This window comes from Camelus ferus, chromosome 5 (genome assembly GCF_009834535.1).
Source record: "Camelus ferus isolate YT-003-E chromosome 5, BCGSAC_Cfer_1.0, whole genome shotgun sequence".
NCBI lineage: Eukaryota > Metazoa > Chordata > Mammalia > Artiodactyla > Camelidae > Camelus > Camelus ferus.
In genome coordinates, this window is record NC_045700.1 from 89,224,074 (window position 1) to 89,245,514 (window position 21,441).

The 21,441-nt window shown below is 41.3% G+C and overlaps 2 protein-coding genes across 21 annotated transcripts in view; one reads left to right on the top strand and one right to left on the bottom strand.

Moving 5' to 3' along the window:
* The window catches only part of TRIP12 (thyroid hormone receptor interactor 12), a 135,223-nt gene extending 128,239 nt beyond the window's left edge, over positions 1–6,984 (bottom strand). For 13 of the 16 annotated variants that reach the window (XM_032480436.1, XM_032480437.1, XM_032480435.1 and 10 more), the window contains exon 1: positions 5,956–6,105. The gene's annotated coding sequence lies outside the window, so the exon portion shown is untranslated. Of the gene's footprint in view, positions 1–5,325; positions 5,448–5,617; positions 5,749–5,955; positions 6,106–6,963 lie in introns of those variants that run through there. The other 3 variants (XM_032480425.1, XM_032480423.1, XM_014558021.2) reach the window with 3 other exon arrangements.
* The window catches only part of FBXO36 (F-box protein 36), an 82,582-nt gene continuing 67,531 nt past the window's right edge, over positions 6,391–21,441 (top strand). For all 5 annotated transcript variants that reach the window (XR_004320122.1, XR_004320121.1, XR_004320123.1 and 2 more), the window contains exon 1: positions 6,391–6,689. Coding sequence is in view for 1 of the 5 variants with exons in the window: in XM_032480439.1 (XP_032336330.1) it covers positions 6,594–6,689 (96 nt within the window). In the remaining 4 variants the exon portion in view is untranslated. The remainder of the gene's footprint in view (positions 6,690–21,441) is intronic.

The following is a 21,441-nucleotide window of genomic DNA, read 5'->3' on the forward strand; positions in this document are numbered from 1 at the left end:
TTACAGGAGTTACTGAAGCAAGTGAAGTGTGTAAATGGAGCTCCAAGAGACACAGGATGAGGGAGGGTTTATCCACCAGGCAGACGGACAACCAGAGCCTTAGCAAGAATGCTGAAGTTCCTGGGTGTGTTCAGAGAACAAGCAGCTCAAACTGACTGCAGCCAAGGGTGCAAAACAGGATTACAAAATACTGGGGCCATAGCAGAAGTTATAGTATTTTCACACACTTGCTGTTTACAAAGCAACCATAAGCACTTAGGTTTTAGGAATTAAAAGAAAAAAGCAGGGCAGGGGAGGCCCTCCAAATGATCTCCATGAACCTGCTCTCTAAGGACACAAAGCAGCTTAAATTACAACTCAACAGTGAATTTCAGATAGGCTATCCGTACAAACTCACTTCGGGTTTCCAGGGCATCACACATGTTTACCAGTCTAAGAACTTAAAAACGAGTTACTTTGACCTTAAGACAACAGCACAAGGTACATCTATTTATTCAGAAATCTGCCCACGGGTGGAATGAGTAGGAGTTGTTAAGTCAGGGTGGAACTCATTGGTTATCACAGCCAACAAGTTGATTAAAATACACATTGAAATGCTGTAACTTCAGGTCTTGAAGGTTTGTTGATAAACACTTCGGCTTATAAATAGCCTTCAAAAATCCATATATGGGTAATATGATGTTACATACATAAAATAAATATATCCTTTCTAAAATGAAACAGAATAAGCTAAAATGCTATATAAAACTCAATTTTGTACTTAACAAATTTGCACATTGTCTCAAAACTTACTTAGGTCCTCAATGATGCAGTTAAATGATCAACTATTTCATGTAAATAATGGACAATTAAAGAATATGAAATGGCTTGCCCTAAATTTTGTAAATGTCTGATTCAAAGTAACTTGCAGTCTCTAAAATACATACCAACAGACTAAAAAGAAAACTCCCAAAATATTTTTAGCATTAAGTGATCTAAAATGTTTATCAAAACAAATAAAATAGGATATTACATTAAACCATTATAGAATATTTTCACTTTTGGAATCATTTTATTCTCACAAGACTTACTCCTTCAATTAACATTTAAAGATTCCTTACTATGAGCCAGGCGCTGTGCTAGATACTAGTGATAAAAAAGAGGAAAGACTGACTTCAAAGAGTTCATAATTGACTAAGGAATACTATTGCATACTCAAGTATTTTCAAGTAGGATACCTACATATATAAGAAAAGTATGTTTTAGGTAAACAGTGTTGACAAATGAGGCTATGTGTCAATGCTGCAGTGAACCAGTGGAGGAAGGGCTCTGTGTTCCAATCCACCACTGTAGCCTGATCTCCTAAACCCAGTGTCTAGCATATACATGACAAGTAACTCTAGGTTAGGTGGCAATAACATAATTTTTCAGATGAGGCACTTGAAGCTCACAAAGCTTAAATTATCTGCCCAAGGTCACAAAGATAGGAAAGGCAATGCCAGGACTGAACCCAAGTCTTCTACCTTCAGATCAGATACTCATTCGAACAACACTGTTCTCTAATGAAAGAACACATTAACAGGCAGCTTTTTTACTCCAGGCCCCTAGAATGACTTCTAAAATCAAGCGTAACTGCAAAACTGACTATTACCAACAGCTTACACACACTCAAGATAAAACAGGTAAGTCTGAATAATGGACAAGTTCCTTTTGCTTCTGGCCAATCCAGCTTCACGAACTACAAGAATTACAAACAAAATTAAAAGTCCTCAGAGAAAAACTATCAAGCAGACTTATTTCAGTCTAGGAAACAACTTCTTTTGCAAATACCCTGAAACTATCAATAAATTGGGATACTAGATGTAATTAAAGAACTGCATTTTTAAAAATCCAGGACATCAGCCAAGTTAAATTTTACTTAAATAAAAATTAAGAGACTGGTTCAGCATCAGCACACCTATTTACCACAAATAACAGCAAGTACCCACCATGTATGCAGAGTAACCTAGCAGACCAGGTAGACACTGCAAAGAACAAACTGCTAGAGGTTTTATGCCTTTCGGAAGTCTGTAATACAGCTGTCTGAACTACACCCAGGCACTAAAAAAGAATACACAAACGGAAAGCTAATATTCCACGTTAAGAACTACAAGCACCAAGATTATATAACACTCTACAAATTATATGTATTATATAATATCCCCAAATTCTTACTCTTCCACCCTATCCAGGCACTGATGGCACAGCAGTCAGAAGATGTGAGAGAGACTGTGATCACATAAACCAAACAGCGTCCTGGGGAATCTGCTGGGGCCAAGAACCTTTCCAAGCAGGAAGACTGGCTGCAAAGTCAGCAAGACCAAGCTAACTTTACTGGTCTGGAGTAGGAAGGAAACGGGTGTTATTTTCAATCAGGTTTATGAGTACACCTTCATGCAAAACACAATGACATTTAGATAATCCTTGCCCTCAGGAAGCCTATAATCCAGTCAGGGAAACAAAGGCAACACATGTCAACAAACCTAGCACTGTAATCCCAAAATGAAGTCTATATAGATAACTCAAATAAAAGGAAAAGATCACGGGGTAGAAATTTTTGAGGAAGTGCTCTGAAGGGGCGAGCTGAAGTAAATCTAAAATGATTTAAATGAGGGAAAAGGACATGTCAGGCTTGCAGCAGCAAGAACTTGAATGAAGATGAAAATCAACAAGCAGGTTGTATTTTCAATGTAGCCCATCAAACTACCTCAGCGAACAGGCCCTACCACAATAAATAATAGGACAATTGGTATCACATTTGCTCAAACAGATCCCCACCCATCCACTTAAAAGAATTAAAAACAAAAAACCCCCCAGATTCTGTAAAGAAAGCAGATCAAGATTCAGAAGTGTTTTTCCTTAATTGTAGTCTCTGATATTAGAAAGTCAATTTCCTAAGAGCCACAAACCAGAATAGGTATTAATTCTACCCACAATAAAAATGCAAAGAAATTTGTCTGAAGTTTCTCCAAACAAAATTAAAAATGTATCGTGAAAACGTAGCATGTGGATGCAAAAAAAAAAAAAAATTACTGGAACACAAAAATTGGGCCCAAGATCTATTACCCAATGTAGCAGCAATTTCAATTTCAAATTTTAAAGTGCTACAGCTTCCCATCTTCAACTACCTTACATCAACACCTCCCACCACCACTACTGATGAAAGCTGTTATCTTTTGTTTAATGACCTCAAAATAGATAATTTTTCTGAAACTAGTGACAATATCTTACACTTATTTATCAGTTTGTCATTTTTCACAGCCATTATATCCACTGGATCTCAAAACCACCCAGTAGGTAAAATGGGGATCCCACTTTACAGATAAAATAAATGGAGACCAGAAAAGGAGTCAGAGAGTAGCTCAAGATCACACAGGTAATTAACTGGCAGTGTTGTGAATTCCCAGGCCAGAATGTGTCTTCTTTGCTAGGATCATGTCCTTTAAACTGGATCATAAAACCATACCCAGGTAACAAATACAGTAAGCTTAAAAGTTAGAATGGAAAAGTAAACATTACTTCAAATTTACTTTGCTAGGTGAAAGCATTGATTTTACCCTGGCCTAGTATCCATTTATCTTAAAAATATTTTTTTGTTTAGCACCTTCAGGAACTCTAACTGCCAGAAGTGCCCCAAAACTTTCGGAAAATAAGTGAAAAATAAAACAAATAGCCTGTTCATGGACACTAAATAATAAATGTCAGCTGAGCAGACTTAAAAACCATTCAAACTCCAGAAAAACTAGGAAGCAAATTGAAACAATGATAATCTTAATTACAGTTCTACCATTCTTATGGATACTGGCACATTCATAGAAAGGCAGAGGTGGACAAAGCCCACAAACCCCAGCTCTCTTCAAGCTTAAAATAAATGAAATAAAAACTCCCCAAACAATTTCACAAAGATGATATAAAAGCCACACTAATTCAATATTTCTGGGGCTGAACACAGAGCAGGGCGTTTGTAGAAGATTTGGAAACTGTGTTTACTATAAAATTCACACTTAATACTGATATCTCTGCATGTTGTAAATATGAAAATAAGCCTCAATAAATCCCTCTGCAATTTACTGTCTCTGAACCTCTGATAATTCCACTCCTCAACCCTAACTGCTTCCCTCCCCCCTGGTGTAAATGCGACACACACAGGCCTCATATATAGGCCTCCTGCCTTTTTCTCTAACAACTAGGACCTTTGTTCCCAGCGTCGGTTTTTTACCCCACTCAATAGCTCTTTCAACTTTCTACCTCATATTTTTGTTTTGAGAGAGGAGATTCTGAGCCTCAACTTTCCGGATCTTTAAGAAACGAAACGCCAAAAATATCTAAAGAGACTGGAGAGGAAGAGAAAGTTAAATACATCAGTGAAGGGCCTACAAAGCAGAGGGAAGCCCCGGGATCGGGTGATCTGGCAGCCCAGGAAAGATCGGGGAACACTGACTAGGAAGGGAGACAGCAGGGGAGCAGTTAGACGTCCACTTGGAACACAGTCGCTGCGCTATTAAACGTCTCCCTCCCCCCCACCACACACACGAACGTTCCCACACTGACACGTCCCCTCCCCCAATTAACGAAGCAATTAAACTATACCCACCGCCAGACACCAAGCTTAAGCTAAACTTCCCCCAGACAAAGTAAAACATTATCAAAAACAAACAAATCTGTCTTTAGGGTTTAGAAGCAGCCCCTTCCGTTCTCTCCTCGCCACACGGGGTAACCTATTCTCTCCCGTCCCCCAGCAGGAGTTCACAGGTCTAAGTTATCCCCCCACCCCACCCCCAATTGGCATGTGTTTTTAAATCTTTTTTCCTCTAGCAAATTTAGGATTTCTCTTATTCTGGGGAAGGGAGCGACACGGAGAAGGGCAGGATTGGGGATTTCACATCCTTCATTACTTCAGCTCCCCTCTAACTTGTTTCAAAACTAGAAACCCCACTCACTGTGGGGAGGATGGAGAGACGGTGAACTGAATGGACAAACGTTATAATAGGTTTTATGTAATCCACATATAAATAAATTAATCGCCTGACTCGCTTTGAATGCTAATACGATTGGAGTGACAACTGGTCCACCTCCCTCCCACAGGTCCTAACCCCCTCCCCCCAAATTTCCACGCTGATCTATTTAGAAGGATGCTCTGCTCCTTTCCGCCAAGTTTCTCGGCCTCTTTCACGCCCCCTTGCATGCCCCTCTCGGCGTCATCCTCCCTCAGCCTCAACTTCCCACGGCTGAAACAACTGCCCACCGCAGACCCCGTCCCCGGCCTCGCCCGCCCTCAACCGTCCCCCAGGGCAGGAAACCCCTTACTCCGGTCTAAAGTCACTCCGGCCTCTCCCTCCTCTGACCCTCGCTTCCCACAACTGTTGTCACTCGAGCTGCTCCCTAGTTTCCATTTCCGGGCCGTCTCTGGCCCTGGAACCTCCCCTCTCCCGGTTTCCGGGCCCCCTATCCCATTTCCGGGGAACCCTTGCCGTCTTCACACCCCCCACCTGCACTTCCGGCCCCCCACTTTCTCTCTTCCTAGACGCCCTCCAAGCTCCCAAGCCCACTTCCGGCCCCCCCGACCCCCGCCGGACTCCCCAAGACCCGCACGCCTCACCCCAGTTCCGTGAAGGACCATCTTCATTGCGGGGGGCCGGAGGGGGGACCCAGAGACCCCCCCGCTCCCGCCCGGCCCCGGTCCCTCCAGCCGTGGTCTCCCTCGAGCGCCTAACCCGTCAACCCCCGGCCCGGTCCTTCCGCGGCCCCGCCGCCGCCACCGCCGCCACCGCCACCGGGAACAGGCCGAGCGGGGGCCGAATCGCGGCGATGACACAACCCGGCTTCCTGGGACTTTCTGTTCCAGCTCCTCCCCCCCCCCCCGCCACCCCCCCAACCCCTCAATACAGCCCCCTCCCCCAAGCCTGGCCCCACCGCTAGGAACTGCGCCCCAATTACCTAGTTGGGCCCCAAAGTCTCCGGTCCGGACTCGGTGGCGCGGCAGTAACTTCCACTCGCTCCCCCCACCCCCCCCGGCGGCGGCGGCGGCGGCGGCTCCTCGGGTCCCTACAATTATCAGCTGAGCCGCAGCACCGCGCCCGGCGTGCGCCTCCGCCCGCGCCGCCTCCCTCCCCGCCCGTTCCAACACCCTTGGGGAACTACTTTGCCCACCGACTCCGGCTGACGGGCTCGTGCGCGGGACAGTCCCCGCTGCCTACTCGCGGCTCATCACATCGCCCCTCCCTCTCCCACCGCCCGGCTCGACTTCCCCAGCGGCCTGCTATCTCCTCCCGATCCCTTCGAGGGACCAGGAAGGAGAATGTGAAGGTTCGCTTGGTATCCCTCCGCCGGGGTCAACCCCCTCCCCTCGGTGGTAGCAGGAACTAATTCCCCTTCGGGTCACCGGGGACCTGAAGGTGCAAATTTCACGGCTCAGGGTTCCCTGTGGCCCTTGGGAGAGAGGACAATCACCCTAAGTTAGAAACAGCCCGCCAGCTCAAAAGTAGGGTTCGATTTAAACCAGGGCTTTGGCCCCATGACCCCAACCAGGCCCCGCCCCTTCCTGGTTGTCTTAGCGACGACGGTGGCGTCCAAAGATGGCGTCGTGGCTGCCGGAGACTCTTTTCGAAATTGTAGGACAAGGCCCGCCGCCGAGCAAAGACTATTACCAGTTATTGGTCACCCGGTCCCAGGCAAGTGCGAGCCGCGGTTTACCTTCTCTACTAACTCTCTGCCCGCCCCGGAGGAGCTCTGAACGCGAGCAGCGCTAGGCCGAGAGCGCCTGTGGCCAGCCGGAAGCGCCCGGTCCCAGCTCCGAGCCGGGAGATTTCCCTCGTCACCTCGGCCTGCTCTGCGGGCCCGGCCGCCCGCGGGTCCCTTCCCAACCCTAGCCCGGCTCGTACCGGCGAGCTTTCTTTGCCTCCTCACAACGCCACCCGCTCCCTTCCTGCCACCCGGGGTTCCTACCCGCAGAGTTCCCTCCGCGCGAAAAGAAAAACAGGCGTCCCTGGCTTGCGTGCAGCCTCACCTCAGCGTGGGAAGGAGGGAAAGAAAGACTCAGCCAAGTGTCCCAAGGAGGAGCCGGCAGGGGAGGGGAGAAAGGGAAGATCTCTTTTACAGGGTAGGATTTAATCATGGGGGATTTTAAAAATCTTCTCGTGGTCTTTACGTGTACCAAGGCCACATCAAAACTTCCTTATTTCTAGTAGGAATTGATCGCTGAGAGCTTTCCCCTTACCTTTTTGGAGCCCCTTCTATCCCAGTGAAAGTGTGCGGGGAGTGGTACAAAAATGTTTCAGCTGCTCTGCGCGTCAGCCCCACCCATAATGACATCTGCTCCACAACAATAAGACCGAGGATTATGTTATCGCTAAAGTAACCATCGGCCTATTTTTATGACTACTTTAGCTATTTAAGGTGGGCTTTGTGGATGATTTATTGTGGCCATGAAATGATCAGGTTGAACTGGGCCTCCACGCGGAACTCGTTTCTGATTCCTCTCTGAGCTTACACCTGTCACCGAGATATTCATGCACCTTGCACTTTAATAGATGGTATTCCAATAAAATGAAATTTAGAACTTTGCATATATTTGTATAGTCGTACATATTTAATGTTTCATCAGTTTTTCATGAGCTCTTAAATAAAATAGAGATATTTTATAGCTTCACAAGTATCTTTAAAATAGAAATATATTTTATAGCTAAGATTTATAAATATTACAAGCATAATTTCCGTATTACAAGCGTGATAGCCTGTCAAACTTAAATTTTTAATTGAACACTTTTAAAGAAATTTTTATGCATTTAATTGAAATTTCTTAAATGCTGAAATTTAGGATTGACTATTTTCCATTTGCTTTAAAGTGTATGATCCTAAAAATTCACTTCTAGCATGAATGATTGAAAGCAATCTCTTATCTATTCCTACTTCATTTTTTGTTTTCACCTACCTCAAGTAAGTTAGAATGTTCTCATTTTTACTTTACGTCCTTTTCCATACTTGTTTTTAAAAATTGTTTTTGAGCATTTCTTTTCCTTGAGGGTCTGGTAGTACAAGTGTACTATTCTCTAACGTTAGCCTCAACAAGTTAATACTTGTTTACCTTTTTATTTTAGAAAATGAACCATAGGAGTCCTCTTGGTATTGGTTTTCCCTAAGAATAATTCTGTTGTCCTTCAGACTTTGCTCCCTAATCTAACTTGGGCACATGTCTTCCTCTAACTACTCTGTTTCATGAAATTTTTCCTGCCCCTCCCTACCTCAGGTATTATTTTCTCTTTTTTTTTTTCTTTCTTTTTTTTTTAACGCATCAAAAATTCTCCTTTATTTCAGGCCCTGTTTTTTCTGTCAATTGCATCTGTGTAAAATTCTTTTCAAGTTCTGAGCCATTTTCTTTTTTTTTTTAATCCACTACAGTTCTACCAGGGAGAGTTAATCTCAAATCTGATTAATTCAATCTCTTTTTAAAGTAAAATTTGTTGTAAAAATAGTAAGCCAAAGAAATAGTCTTTTCAGTCAAGCATCTTGAGAACATGCTATTTTGTAACCACAAGATAATTTTTTTCTAAGTTTCAGCACAGGAAACCAAACATCCAGTTAGAGATGATCTGACATAAATAAGTACTAAAAGACTAGAATTAAATGTATTTTATGAAATGGACTTTTTTTCTCGAGCGACTTTCTAAAATTGATTCTTGTACTTTTTTTCTCTCACTCTCTGCCTTTATTCCCCCAAATGTTGTATATTATCCAGAATATGCTCCAGATTTAAATGGATCCTTCTTTCACTGTGCTTCCCTTTTTTAATTCTTTTTCATTGCTTTTATTTTTACTGGGCTTTAAATCCAAACAGCTGCACATTTGACATGAATTTAAAGGTAGATGTACCTTTCATTAGCATCATACCACCACTGGCATGATCCAAAATATATAAACATTCTACGTTAGTATTCCTTTGCCTTTTTGCTTATGCAGTGACATTAAAGTCATACTTGTATGCTTACAGAGGCACTCCCAGTTAAAAACTTGATGCCATGATTTTTTTTTATTCTTTCAGAAAGGGGATTTACAGAATATAGCCTGGGGTCAGTATAGCTTAATTCTCAAATCTGACCTTAATAATGATAATCCAGAGTCTTAGAAAAATCAGTGTACTGCTTCCTAAGTCAGAGATTTACGCAATTATTCTTAGTCTAGTTTTAGTAGTATGTATAGTATGCTGGGTTCTAATTCTTTGGAAACTAGTCGATGTATAAGTTAGGGCTGGAAAGAATCTTCAGTATTATTTAGGCCAGCTTCTAAGAAAATCTTAAGTTGTGTTCCTGAATAAAGATCTTTTCCTTAATTTTAATGAGCAACTTGTCATTTACTATGGGGATGCAAAATATAGGAAGATTCCTGCCTTCAAAGAATTTATCATTCCTTCAACAAATGTTGAAATCTTTTATATGCCAGGTACTGTTCTACTTTCAGGGAATCATCAGTGAACCAAACAAAGTTACTCCTCTCATGAAGCATATAATCTAGTAGGGAGAATATAGTTAGTGATTTGATTTATATAAACACTCAAATGGTTTAACTTTTGTTTTAAGTCCAAAGGAAGTTCTTGAGCAATTGCCAAGTTAATGAATAGCGCAAACATATTAAGATGTATGAGTACAGAGGAAGCAAAAATCATTTTAGACTATGAGGTCCAGGAGGGTACTATTAAAAGTATTTTACTCTTGAAATTCTGTCTTATTTGCCCTCTCTAAATGAAAGTGTTGCTTAAGGTGGTCAGAACTGGTGACTTAGGTTTAATGTGACAAATACGGGGAAACTGTTAGAAACAGTAAACATGTGCTAAGTAGATGAGAGTTGGCAGACATAACCTCTGACACCTAATAACACAGGTGTTTGCCCCAAGAGCACAAATATGTTATAGTCACTCCAGCAGCTAAAAGAAGGAACTGGATAATAGATTAGTCTTATGTTATCTATCTCATTAAATCCTACTCAAAACTCCAAAAAGATACCTGAAGCTACTGTCATCTGAAAAAAAAAAAAAATCCAAAAGCTCTCTCCCCAAAAGTGACAAGTATTTTTGACATGCTTTAGAGCTGTAGCACGGATAAAGTGAAAACATCTGAGGTTCCAGGCCGGCCTGTGACAGGAAACTGTCATCTCAGTGACTTTTGAGAAAGGAATTGAAGAAAACTAGACTTAGAGGTAGACTTCACAGCATAGAATTGTGCTAGGGTCACTTCAAGCCACAGACCAATTTGAAAGATTTGAAATTTAGTACAGTCTGAAAAAAAAAATGTTAATACATGCACCCCAGCAAATCCTATCTAGGATTTCATATATCCAAAGCTGCTTTCACATGTGTACGAGGGTGTGTGAGCAAGAATGTTCACCAAAGTAAAATAATTGTAAGAACATCTTGGTATAGACTATTTAGTCTTTTTAAAGAGATGAGATGAAGCTCTCATTTATTCAGACCAAATGAAATCTTAAGCAAGGAAAGCAAGTTGCTGGGTTAAACATAGTATGATCCCATTTACAAAAGAACAACAACAGTTTTATTTTCTTTTAAATAAATGTTAGAGTTAAAAGGTAGAGTGATTCGTTCTTAAGGATGGAGTTACGGATTGCTTTCACTTTCTGCATGACATATTTCTGAAAGATCTGAATTTTTCTACAGTAATATTTTTATAATCAGAGAAAAGCAGTAAGGATTTTAAATGAAAATGTACATGGATAACTTAACTTTGATAAGTTGCCCTGCTCTGTGGATCAGCTTCTGCCTGTCTCAACAGCACCCCCTTTAAGCCACGTCCCACACTAAATCATGGGCAGCACTGATAATTGTGTCACCAAAGGTCGTGCTGTGTTTTCCTTTTGGGGGGAGTGGTGGCGGATTATTCTCATTCTACAAATTTAAAGGAGGTGCAAAATGGGTTAATGGTTGCTTGTAAAAATTCAAGGAAATTTTAGTGTCTGGAAACTCCTGACCTTACTTCTTTGCTTTTATTTTTTGTTTTCAATCTAGGTAGTAATTACTTTTGAGAAACTAAAGGATTGCCATCCCTTGCCTTGTTGGGTGTGAGATGAGATCATATTAATGAACTAAAAGAGAGATGAGGAGAATAAGATGGGCAAAGGTAGTTTACTGAATAGATATATTCGCCTTCCAGTAAAGCTTAAAGAACAGAATTTCTCAAGTAATTGAAATCATATTAAATAGACACCAAGGAGGGTGGGTAGAGCTCAGTGGTAGAGCACATGCTTAGCATGCACGAGGTCCTGGGTCTTAGTACCTCCATTAAAAATAATAATAATAAATAAATAGACACCAGATGGCACATTTCAGGAGCTGGTTAGGATACAGTCAACTTGATGTTAGGATGGTATTTTCCCAGGGGACCCAGGAACCGCTAAATCATGCTCTGTCCTAGCCCTGCCCCCCACATAGGGTCTCCAAGTCACATACATGGAGGAGGGAAAGCAGAGGAGAGTAAACGGATGTGGCTCTTCAAACTCTTTCCTTGTCCTTAGTGGAACTTTCCCGCTGATGGAACTTCACAGCCAAGCTGCCCGTTCCGCCTGCTGGCCCCCAGCCACAGCCAAAACGTTTCTACAGAGAAAATACTACTGCTGCTCTTTTTAAAGTCCAAAGGTCAGCAGAATGCCTGCATTTGCTTGGTTTCCTCTTCCCCACTGCTTGAGGCCCAACTCACCCTCCTCTTCTTCAGCTGTCTCTCAAAAGCCCTCATTTGTTCCTCTGCCAGTAGAGATGGGCTTTTCCCTCCTTCGCCGCATTTTAGAAGTTTCAGCCCAACCCTGCACAAGGCCCGCATCCAGGAATGTTTTGGTGTTTCTGATGGCAGCACCTGCAGCCACCCTGCCGTGCAGGCTCTACCAGGTGTTCGTGCCTCCTGCATTATGCCTCTGCCGTTCCTCGTATCTGACACCTCAGAAAAATGATGCCCAGCCTGTGACAATCCAGGATGGGCCCCATTAGAGTTGTGACATCGCTTTTAATCATAAATTCATATTCCTTTTAATTTTTTCAAATGGCCTGTGGCACTTTATGGGGTAGAGAGGTAAAATAATACAAGCAAGGTGATTAAACTTTTAAAAATAACAATATTCTGTACTTTATTGTAACCTGGTCATCAAATGACTCTGAAATCCTCATTTCGAAATTACATGACAACTTCTCCCAGGTAAATGGTTCGTTCAGCATCTCTGAGCGCCTCCTCAACCTGGGCAGTTAATTTGGTCTCACCCTCCATTGACACAGATTTGCCTCCTAATTATATGGGGCAGTAGAGCACTTAATTGGGAGTCACTGAGTCATGGATCCTTTCATTCCTCCTGCTAGTCTGCACGCTCTTGACCTGGGGCAAGACACTTAATTTGTCTGGGCCCTAGTTGCTTCATCAACATAATAAGGTTACTAGTCTTAAGAGATCAGTAACTAAGGTTCAGTCCATCTCTGAAATGTTCTTTCAGATGAAAGTAATGTTTGTCCCTGGAAAAAGCACTGAATTTTTTTTTTCTTTTTTTAGAAAAATTGAGTTTGCATGGTAGGTTCTGTATTAGTAGCTACATGACCTGGTGTAAGTCTTCACCTGCCTGAGGTTTCATTTCCCCATCTGTAAAATGAATAATTCCACCCATGGCTCCTTCACAGATAATGGTGAGCACCAAAAATATATAAAAAGCACTCCAGGCCACTGTTCCTCAAAGAGAGGTCATGATCAAATAAGATGGGAAAATCCTGGGTTCAACACAATTCTGTTTGCTTTTCTTCTCCGAAATTTCTCAGAGGTTTTAAAATCCTGCTGTGCAGCATGAGTCTCCGAGAGGAAACTGTAGCAGGAGCACTTCCTACTCATGAGCCCCCCACTCCCCAACCCCTTTTCTCTGAGCATCTCAGAGTCTGTGGTTCTGGGGAATGCCCTTTGGAAAACAGCCAGCAGTGCGCCTGGTACTGAAGAAATGTTTGTTAAGTATTTATGTTGCATTATCTTCTCTCAGTGCCAAATCAATCAAACTTCACTTTAATGTGAAAATGACTGAAGTAACTAATTAGTCATCTCACAGCTGTGTTTTTTTTTTTATTATTGTTATTATCATCAGCTTATATTTCCACAGACATACCTATTGATGTTTTGATTGGGATTGTAATGAATGTATAGATCCATGTGGGGTGAATTGGCATCTTTACAATATGAGGTTTCCAATCCACAAATACAGTATATCCTTCCTTTTAGAATTTTTTAGGTGTGCTTTAATTTTGCTCAAAGATTTCTTACAGTGTGGAAATTTTACATATATTTTGTTAGAATTCTAGGTGTTTGAATTTTTTTATTCTATTGTAAGTTAAATTCCTTTTTACAATTATATTTTACATTTGGACCTAGTAATAAAAACACAGTCGATTTTTGCTTCTGGTAAGTTTCCTCTCATCTGGTGATCTTGCTAAGTCACTAACACTAATAATTTATAATTCTTTAATTTTTTTCTTCCAGTTTTATTGAGATGTATTTGACATACAGCCCTGTATAAGTTTCAGGTATACAGCATACTGATTTGACTGACATACATTACAAAATGATGACCACAGTAAGTTTAGTGAACATCCATCATCTCATATCAATACAAAATAAAAGAAAAAGAAAAAAATTTTTCCTAGCAATGAGAACTTTTAGGATTTACTCTATTAACAACTTTCATATATAAGATATAGCAGTGTTAATATATTATGTTGTATATTACATCCCTAGTACTTATTTATCTCATAACTGAAAGTTTGTACCTTTTGGCTACTTTCATCCAATTCCCCTTTCCCAGAGTCCCTGCCTCTGGCCACCACAAATCTGATCTCTTTTTTCAGTAAGTTTGTTGAAGTATAATTTACTTACAACACTATGTTAGTTCCTAGTGCACAAAATAGTGATTCTATATTTCTGCACATTACAAAATAATGACCATGATAAGTCTAATTACCATCTGTCCCCTTACAGAGATAATATTACATTATTATTGACTATATTCCCACTCCGTACATTTCATCCCTGTCACTGATTTATTTTGTGACTAAAAGTTTGTACCTCTCAATTTCTCTCACCTATTTCATTCAGCCCCCCATCCCTCTCCCCTCTGGCAACCACCTGTTTGTTCTCTATATGTATGATTTTCTGTTTCGTTATATTTGTTCATTTGTTTTGTTTTTCAGATTCCACATGTAAGTGAAGCCGTAGGTATTTGTCTTTCTCTGACTTATTTCATTTAGCATAATACCCTCTGGATCTATCCATGTTGTCACAGATGGCAAAATTTCGTTCTTTTTTATCGCTGAGTAATATTCCACTGTGTGGGTGTACATATACCATATCTTCTTTATACATTCATCTGTTGATAGGCACTTAAGTTGCTTCCATATCTTGGCTATTGTGAAGAATGCTGCAGTGTACATAGCGGTGTATATATCTTTTCAAATTAGTGTTTTTGTTTTCTTTTGAAAAATACCCAGAAGTGGAATTGTTGGATCATATGTTAGTTCTATTTTAATTTTTTGAGGAACTTCCATACTGTTTTCCATAGTGACTGCAACAATTTACTTCCCACCAGCAGTGCACGAGGATTCCCTTTTCTCTACATCCTCACCAGTGCTTGTTATTTGTTGTCTTTTTGATGATGGCCATTCTGACAGATATGAAGTGATATCTCATTGTGGTTATGATTTGCATTTCCCTGATGATGAGTGATGTTGTGCATCTTTTCGTGTGTCTGTTGACTGTCTGTACATCTTCGGGAAAATGTCTTTTCAGGTCCTCTGCCCATCTTTTAATTGGGTTATTTGGTTTTTTTGTTTCTGTTTTTGTTTTTTTACCTTTACTTTTTTTTTATTGAAGTATAGTCAGTTTACAATGTGTCAATTTCTGGTGTACAGCACAATGCTTCAGTCCTACATGAATATACATATATTCATTTTCATATTCTTTTTCACCATAAGCTACTACAAGGTATCGAATATAGTTCCCTGTGCTATACAGTATAAACTTGTTTAGCTATTTTATATATACCAGTCAGCATCTGCAAATCTCAAACTCCCAATTTATCCCTTCCCACCCTCTTCCCCCTTGGTAACCATAAGGTTTTTTTCTATATTTGTGAGTCTGTTTCTATTTTATAAATAAGTTCATTTGTCTTTTTTTTTTTTTCCGTTGGATTATCTTTTTTTTTTTTTTTTTAATATTCCACATATGAGTGATGTATGGTATTTTTCTTTCTCTCTCTGGTTTACTTCACTTAGAATGACATTCTCCAGGGCCATCCATGTTGCTGCAAATGGCATTATTTTATTTTTTATGGCTGAGTAGTATTTCATTGTATACATACACCACAACTTTTTTATCTAGTCATCTGTCACTGGACATTTAGGTTGTTTCCATGTCTTGGCTTTTGTAAATAGTGCTGCTATAAACATTGGGGTGGGGTTATTTGTTTTTTATTGTTGTTGGGTTGTAAGAGTTCTTTGTATATACTGGATATTAACCTCTTATCTGATATAGTTTGTACATATCTTCTCCCATTCAGTTGGCAGCTTTTTAGTTCTGTTGATAGATTCCTGTGCAAATGCATTTTGGTTTGATGTAGTCCTATTTGTTTATTTTCGGTTTTGTTTCCCTTGCCTGAGGAGACAGATCCAAAAAAAAATATTGCTAAGACCCATGTCAAAGAATGTACTGCCTAAAAGAATTTATAATTCTTTCAGATTTCCTGACACATTCATGTCATCTCAGAATAATGACATATATTTCTTCTTTCCTAATCTTCATGTCTTCTTTATCCTTGCCTTACTGCAGTGGCTAAGATTTCCACCAAAATGTTGAAGAGAAATAATACCAGGCATTCCTATCTTGTTCCTGGACTTAGGAGGAAGGCTTTCAATATTTCACTATAAAGTATGATGTTTCCTGTAAGTTTAAACTCAGATTAACTATATCTCCTTTTATTTCAAGTTTGTTAGTTTCTATTTTGACTGGATAGTGAATTTTATTTTTAAAAAACAAAAACCAAAAAAAACCCAAACTTTAGTTAGACACTAAAATTTGCTGTTTTTCTCCAAATCTTTCTTCAGATCATTATAAATTGTGTGTTTCCAGGCTCTGGGACCACTGTGCTCACCATTGCTAAGTAACACCCATCCCTTTCCCATGGCATTGCTACACACTTGGCCCCGGTCACCTGGGTGACTTCCTGTTGGTCTCCCCACATCCAAATCCAGTCCCCTTCTTTGAGTCTCATCTAAAATGCTCACTTGACATTTCAAATCAGTGGGGAAATGGAGAACTACTCCATAATTATTGTGACAGTTGGCTATCAAATTTGTCACAAAAATAGAAAAAATTAAGTAAATCCCATCTCATACTGTGCATTTAAAAATGTGTACTCTCATACTACCTATAAAAATCTTATATGGGTTGAAGAGCTAAATGCTGTATACACCAACACGCACTATGAAACTACCATATGTAAATAAGTGAATGTTTTTTTAATGTGGAGGTGAAGCCTATGCAGTATTCTGAATCTGAAAGCTGTAATGGAAAAGAATGGCAGATCAAGTACATTTAAAATAAAATTTTATTTTGAGAATGATACTTAAAATGAATAAATTACCTGGGAGAAAATGTTGGCCACATATTTACGAGGCAGAGGGCTAATATGCTCTGTATCCAAAGGTGATCAGTCTTACAAATTAGTAAGAAAGCCTCATGGAGAAATAGGCAGAAGAGATGGACAGTCACCTGAAGAAATACATATGACAAGTAAACATGAAAGATACGTACTAGCAACCTTACTAAGTGATCAAGGAAATATAATTTAAAACCACAAGATACCAATTTTTCCACTGGCAAAAATTGAAACCATTCAGGTTGTCAAGGCTGTGAGAGCAAGGGCTTCTCTCAGGAAGCTTGCAGGCTGTGGGGAGACAGACAAACAGACTACAGCACGGTGACCTGTGCGGCAGAGATGTGAGCTTTCTGGGGGGAGCACTGGAGAGAATCCTGAGTAGCAGGTGGTGGTCAGGGCAGACTTCAGGGGGACTAGATGTGAGCTGAGACCAAGACAAGGAAGAGGTGGGGACAGTCCTGTGGGCCCAGGATGTGCAAGCACAGAGCTTGTTCCCCTGGATATTAAGGAAGAAAACCTGGGTGGGGACCACCAAGAAGCAGCCGGGGAGCAGATCAGGAAATGCCTGGTGAATTGAGAATTAAGACTGGATTCAGCCAGTCAGTGATTTTCAAATTACCCTTTGGTTTTGCAAATAAATGCATTTATGAGGTTCCACAAGCATTTTATTCAAATCTCCTCTCTGGGAATATTTTTCACTAATTTAAAACTTGTAATACAAAAGAAATATAAACACCTTCAAATGTTTTATATACCAAATTTTATCATCTTGTGCTTCCAAAAATCGAGATGAACATGTTTTGGTACAGGCCACAGAGAAAAGCATCTGTCATCGCTGTAAATACTGTAGAATGTCTTACAAATGTGTCATTGTTTGGGAAGGCTGAGTTCTGACCAACCCTCTGGATTCATGCCTGTACAAGGCAGGTATAATCAGGGCAGAGAGTAAGCCTGAAAATCAGATATTCCAGCTCAGAACAGAACCTTAAACCACTGACAGTTCACAAAAACGCCTTGTGATAGTGACATCAAGCTAGAGAGGGTCTTAACACATAGTAATTTTCAGTACTTTTTGTCTGAAGTTGGCATTTGTGATAAGGAGACAAGAATTTGTTAGATAATTGTTAATCATCCAACTCTGAAACAGAAGTCTTAAGTACTCTTAGTTTTTTGGATTTTCTGGATCCTTTGAAGAGTACATATTCTAAAATCAGCCATGTGAATTTTTAAAAAATGATTTCAATTCATTCATCCAACAAATATTTGAGTGCCTTCTGCCTACCAGGTGCTACTGGGTGCTGTGCCAAGCACTGAGGATACAGTAGGGTGCAAAAGTTCATGTTCTCCGCCCTCATGGAGCTAGATGCTGATGAGATAAACACATAAGCCAAACTAAGATGTCAACCAAACCAGATGCCAACCGTGGGAAGTGCTGTCAAGGAGGGACACCCAAGTGCCTGAGGATGTGTCTGGTCAGGGAGGTCAGGGAAGGCTCTCCAGAGGAAGTGAAGCTTGATCTGCGATCTGGAAGATTTGGTTAGTGGAACGGCCAGTGTAGAGAGAGGGCAGAGAGCAGGGTGCTGAGGCCATGCTGGCTTCTAGTTTGTCCGGATACTGAGAGAACCAGAGGCCATTGGTTTGTTAAGAGGATGAAGTGGCTGGCATGCTATATCCCGATGACTGTGTGACACACTTTTTTTACATCGTAATAGCTCCAAAATCAAAGTTTAATTAGCATTTTTTCTTTCTGAGCTAGACATAAAATAATGATACAACTTACAGTCAATGGCATTTTAGAGTTGATGAAGTATGGTAATCAGGTTTGCATTTTTAAAAGATTACTCTGGATATAATGTGGAGGACAGACTTATGATTATCTGCATGGGGATCAGGGTTTTCCTTATAGTAAAATGCAGAATTGACTACTGCTGCTGAGTAACACGAGTATTCCTTTCACCTATTATTTCACTGCTGAATTTCAAAGTTCTCTTTTTATCAGATTAGTTTTTTTGTTCTCATTAACTTGATAATAAGTAAATACTATTAATCTGAACTTATAAAAAGATCTACATAAAATACCCCTTTTATTCAATAGATAAACCTAAATCGATACAAATATAAATATAAAAATCTTACACAGAATGTCCCTCAATAAAAGGGTTCTGCTACAAAAAACTATGAAAACAAGTGTTCTAGGTAATAGGGATCCACTGAGGATTTTTGCAGAGGAGAATGACGTTGAAGCTGCCAGATGGACTGAACTGTGACTTTGGCCCCAGCGATGAGGAAGAAATGGGAGAGAGTGCAGTGGGCAATGAAATTCTTGAAATGGTCTCATTTTCTTACCCCCACCAAAAAAATATGGAGACAATACTTTCTATCTTATAATAACCCTTTAAGGGTTTTATAAAGTAAGATAGACAGATTATTGACAATTTCCTTCCCTACCTTACACTATCTTGGTAGGTTCCTCTAGTTCCAAGATGAGTCTTTCTCCTCTGTAAGACCTTTAAAATGTCTCTCGCATTTTTTTAAGGGAGAGGTTAGTGTTCAAAAGAAAAACTGAATACAAGTTCAGACCCGTTTATGCTGACCTCGGTCTCCGGGGCTGCCTCCAGCTCCTCCGTTACGCTCATCCTCACCGTCATTCCTTCCTGAAGTTGTTACCCAAGGTTCTCTCTTGCTTAAAGACAGAGGCCATCTCGGCCTGTACAAGCTTTTACCAAGTTTCCATGTGAGACGCTCTAAAGAACCTCAGAGGCAGTAGGGCAGATTTTTAGTGCTTTAGCTTTTTGCCTACTGTACCATGTTATTTTTTCTAATTAGTAGACCTTATTTAAGCAGTGACTAAAGAATCTTAAAACAAGTGAAACAAAAATCATTCCTCTATATTACCTTTGAATACAGAATTTTTTTAAACCTTTTTTCTATTTTTTTTGGAGGGAGGTTAGTAACACCAAGACTGCTTCATTAATAAGCACCAGCACTAGGAACATTTGGTGAATACATGAACACACAGTAGGCACATCCTCGTCATAGTGTTCGCTGCAGTTATATGCCTTTCACAGAAGGATTGTGCGTTTGGGAGTAACTCTGCTGAAACAGTTAGTATGTGTCTGATTTGCAATTGTTTAACCCATGTAGGTATTTGTTATGGGTTGAATTGTGTTCTCCCCCAAAAATACATGTTGACATCTTAGCCCCATTACCTCATATAGTGACATTATTAAGAAATAGGATTATTGCATGTGTTACTAGTTATGTAGGGTGGGTCCAAATCCAAAATGACCTATGTCTTTATGAGGAGACAGCCCTGAGAAGACAGACACACAAGGTGATGTCATGACCAGGGCAGACCCAGAGTGATGCAGACAGGGATTGCAAAGACTGCTGGCAAACTGCAGAGGCTCGGAAGAGGCACAGGAGGACTCCTCTACTGGCCGCAGAGGGAGCATGGCTCTGCCAGCACTGTGATTCCAGACCTCTAACCTCCAGAAGTGTGAGGCAATAAAGTTCTGTTGTTTGAAGCCGCCTAGTTTGTGGTAATGTGTCACAGCAGTCCTAAGAAACTAATAGATTATGTGAGGATACTGATGGCCACCTGCTCAACTCACCTGAATCGGTGGGTGGGAAGTACCGTTGTCTGGATGCATCAGTCATTGCATGTCTGAGCCCCGTCTGAGATGTCACCATGGGTAGTGGGCCACCCCCTGCCCCTCCCCGTGCACAATTAATTGGACCAAGATGGACACCTGTCTCTAGGCCAGTTGCTCCATTGGCTAACCAGCAGCCACGTGACTTGTGTGGCCTAGGGTGAAAAGATGAGCCTTCTCTTGAAAATTTGGACTAAGAGACTCAAAGGGATGTGGTCAGTTAGCTGCAGGGAACTGAAATACAAAGGTAAAGAGGGAGCTTGAAGAGACCATTCTTAACTGCGTGCAAGCTACTGGCCAAGAGAGGAGCAAAAAACAAGACACCCAGAGAAGGAACATGACCTTGGGTGGGTGTGGTGAGAGGAGGGGGCATGAAGCTTGGCTTTTGGGGTGTGGCTGAGTTAGCAAGTTGCCACTCATTCTCACCTTTTGGTAAAGAACTCAACTTTTAGATGGGCTCAAAGCTGCCCAGCCAGTAGACAGCATGACTCACCTTCCTGGAAGCTTGCTGTGACCTTGAACTTCTTCAGGACTTGGAGGAGGGAGTGGGGGCAGGGAGAGGGCATGAACCTCTCCAGCTGGCTGCTTAGAATTAAAGTCGGGCCAGAGATAGATGGATTCTGGGAGTCTACCCAGCCCCGACGCCACCCTGGCACAGCACCTGGGCTCCTGAGAGCACAGGAGACTGCACTCTGCCCTGACCACGTTCTGTCCCTTTCATTCTTTTCCTTCCCATTTGTCTTTACCTTCCCTGCATGATAGTGTCGGTCAGGTCCTCTGAGTTCCTCTGGGTTCCTCATCTCACTAAATGCAGCAAGTCTTCATCATGAGGAAGCACCTGGAGACAACGATGGGGGTCCTAGCAGCTCAGCCACGTATCCGAGGCTTGAGGACCAGCGGGTCCCAGGCGCCCCAGGACAGCCAGGTGGGAGGGACTGCAGCTCTGGTCCAGCTTCACCCCACAGCACAAGTCCACTGGGTCTTACCTGCTCCTCTCCCGGAGTGCCTGACCACTCCATCTCCCTCCCTGTCCCTCGGTCTCCATGTCCTTCTGTTTATCCTGCCCTACCAACCGCTCAGTTCTGGGCCTCAAGTTCCATTT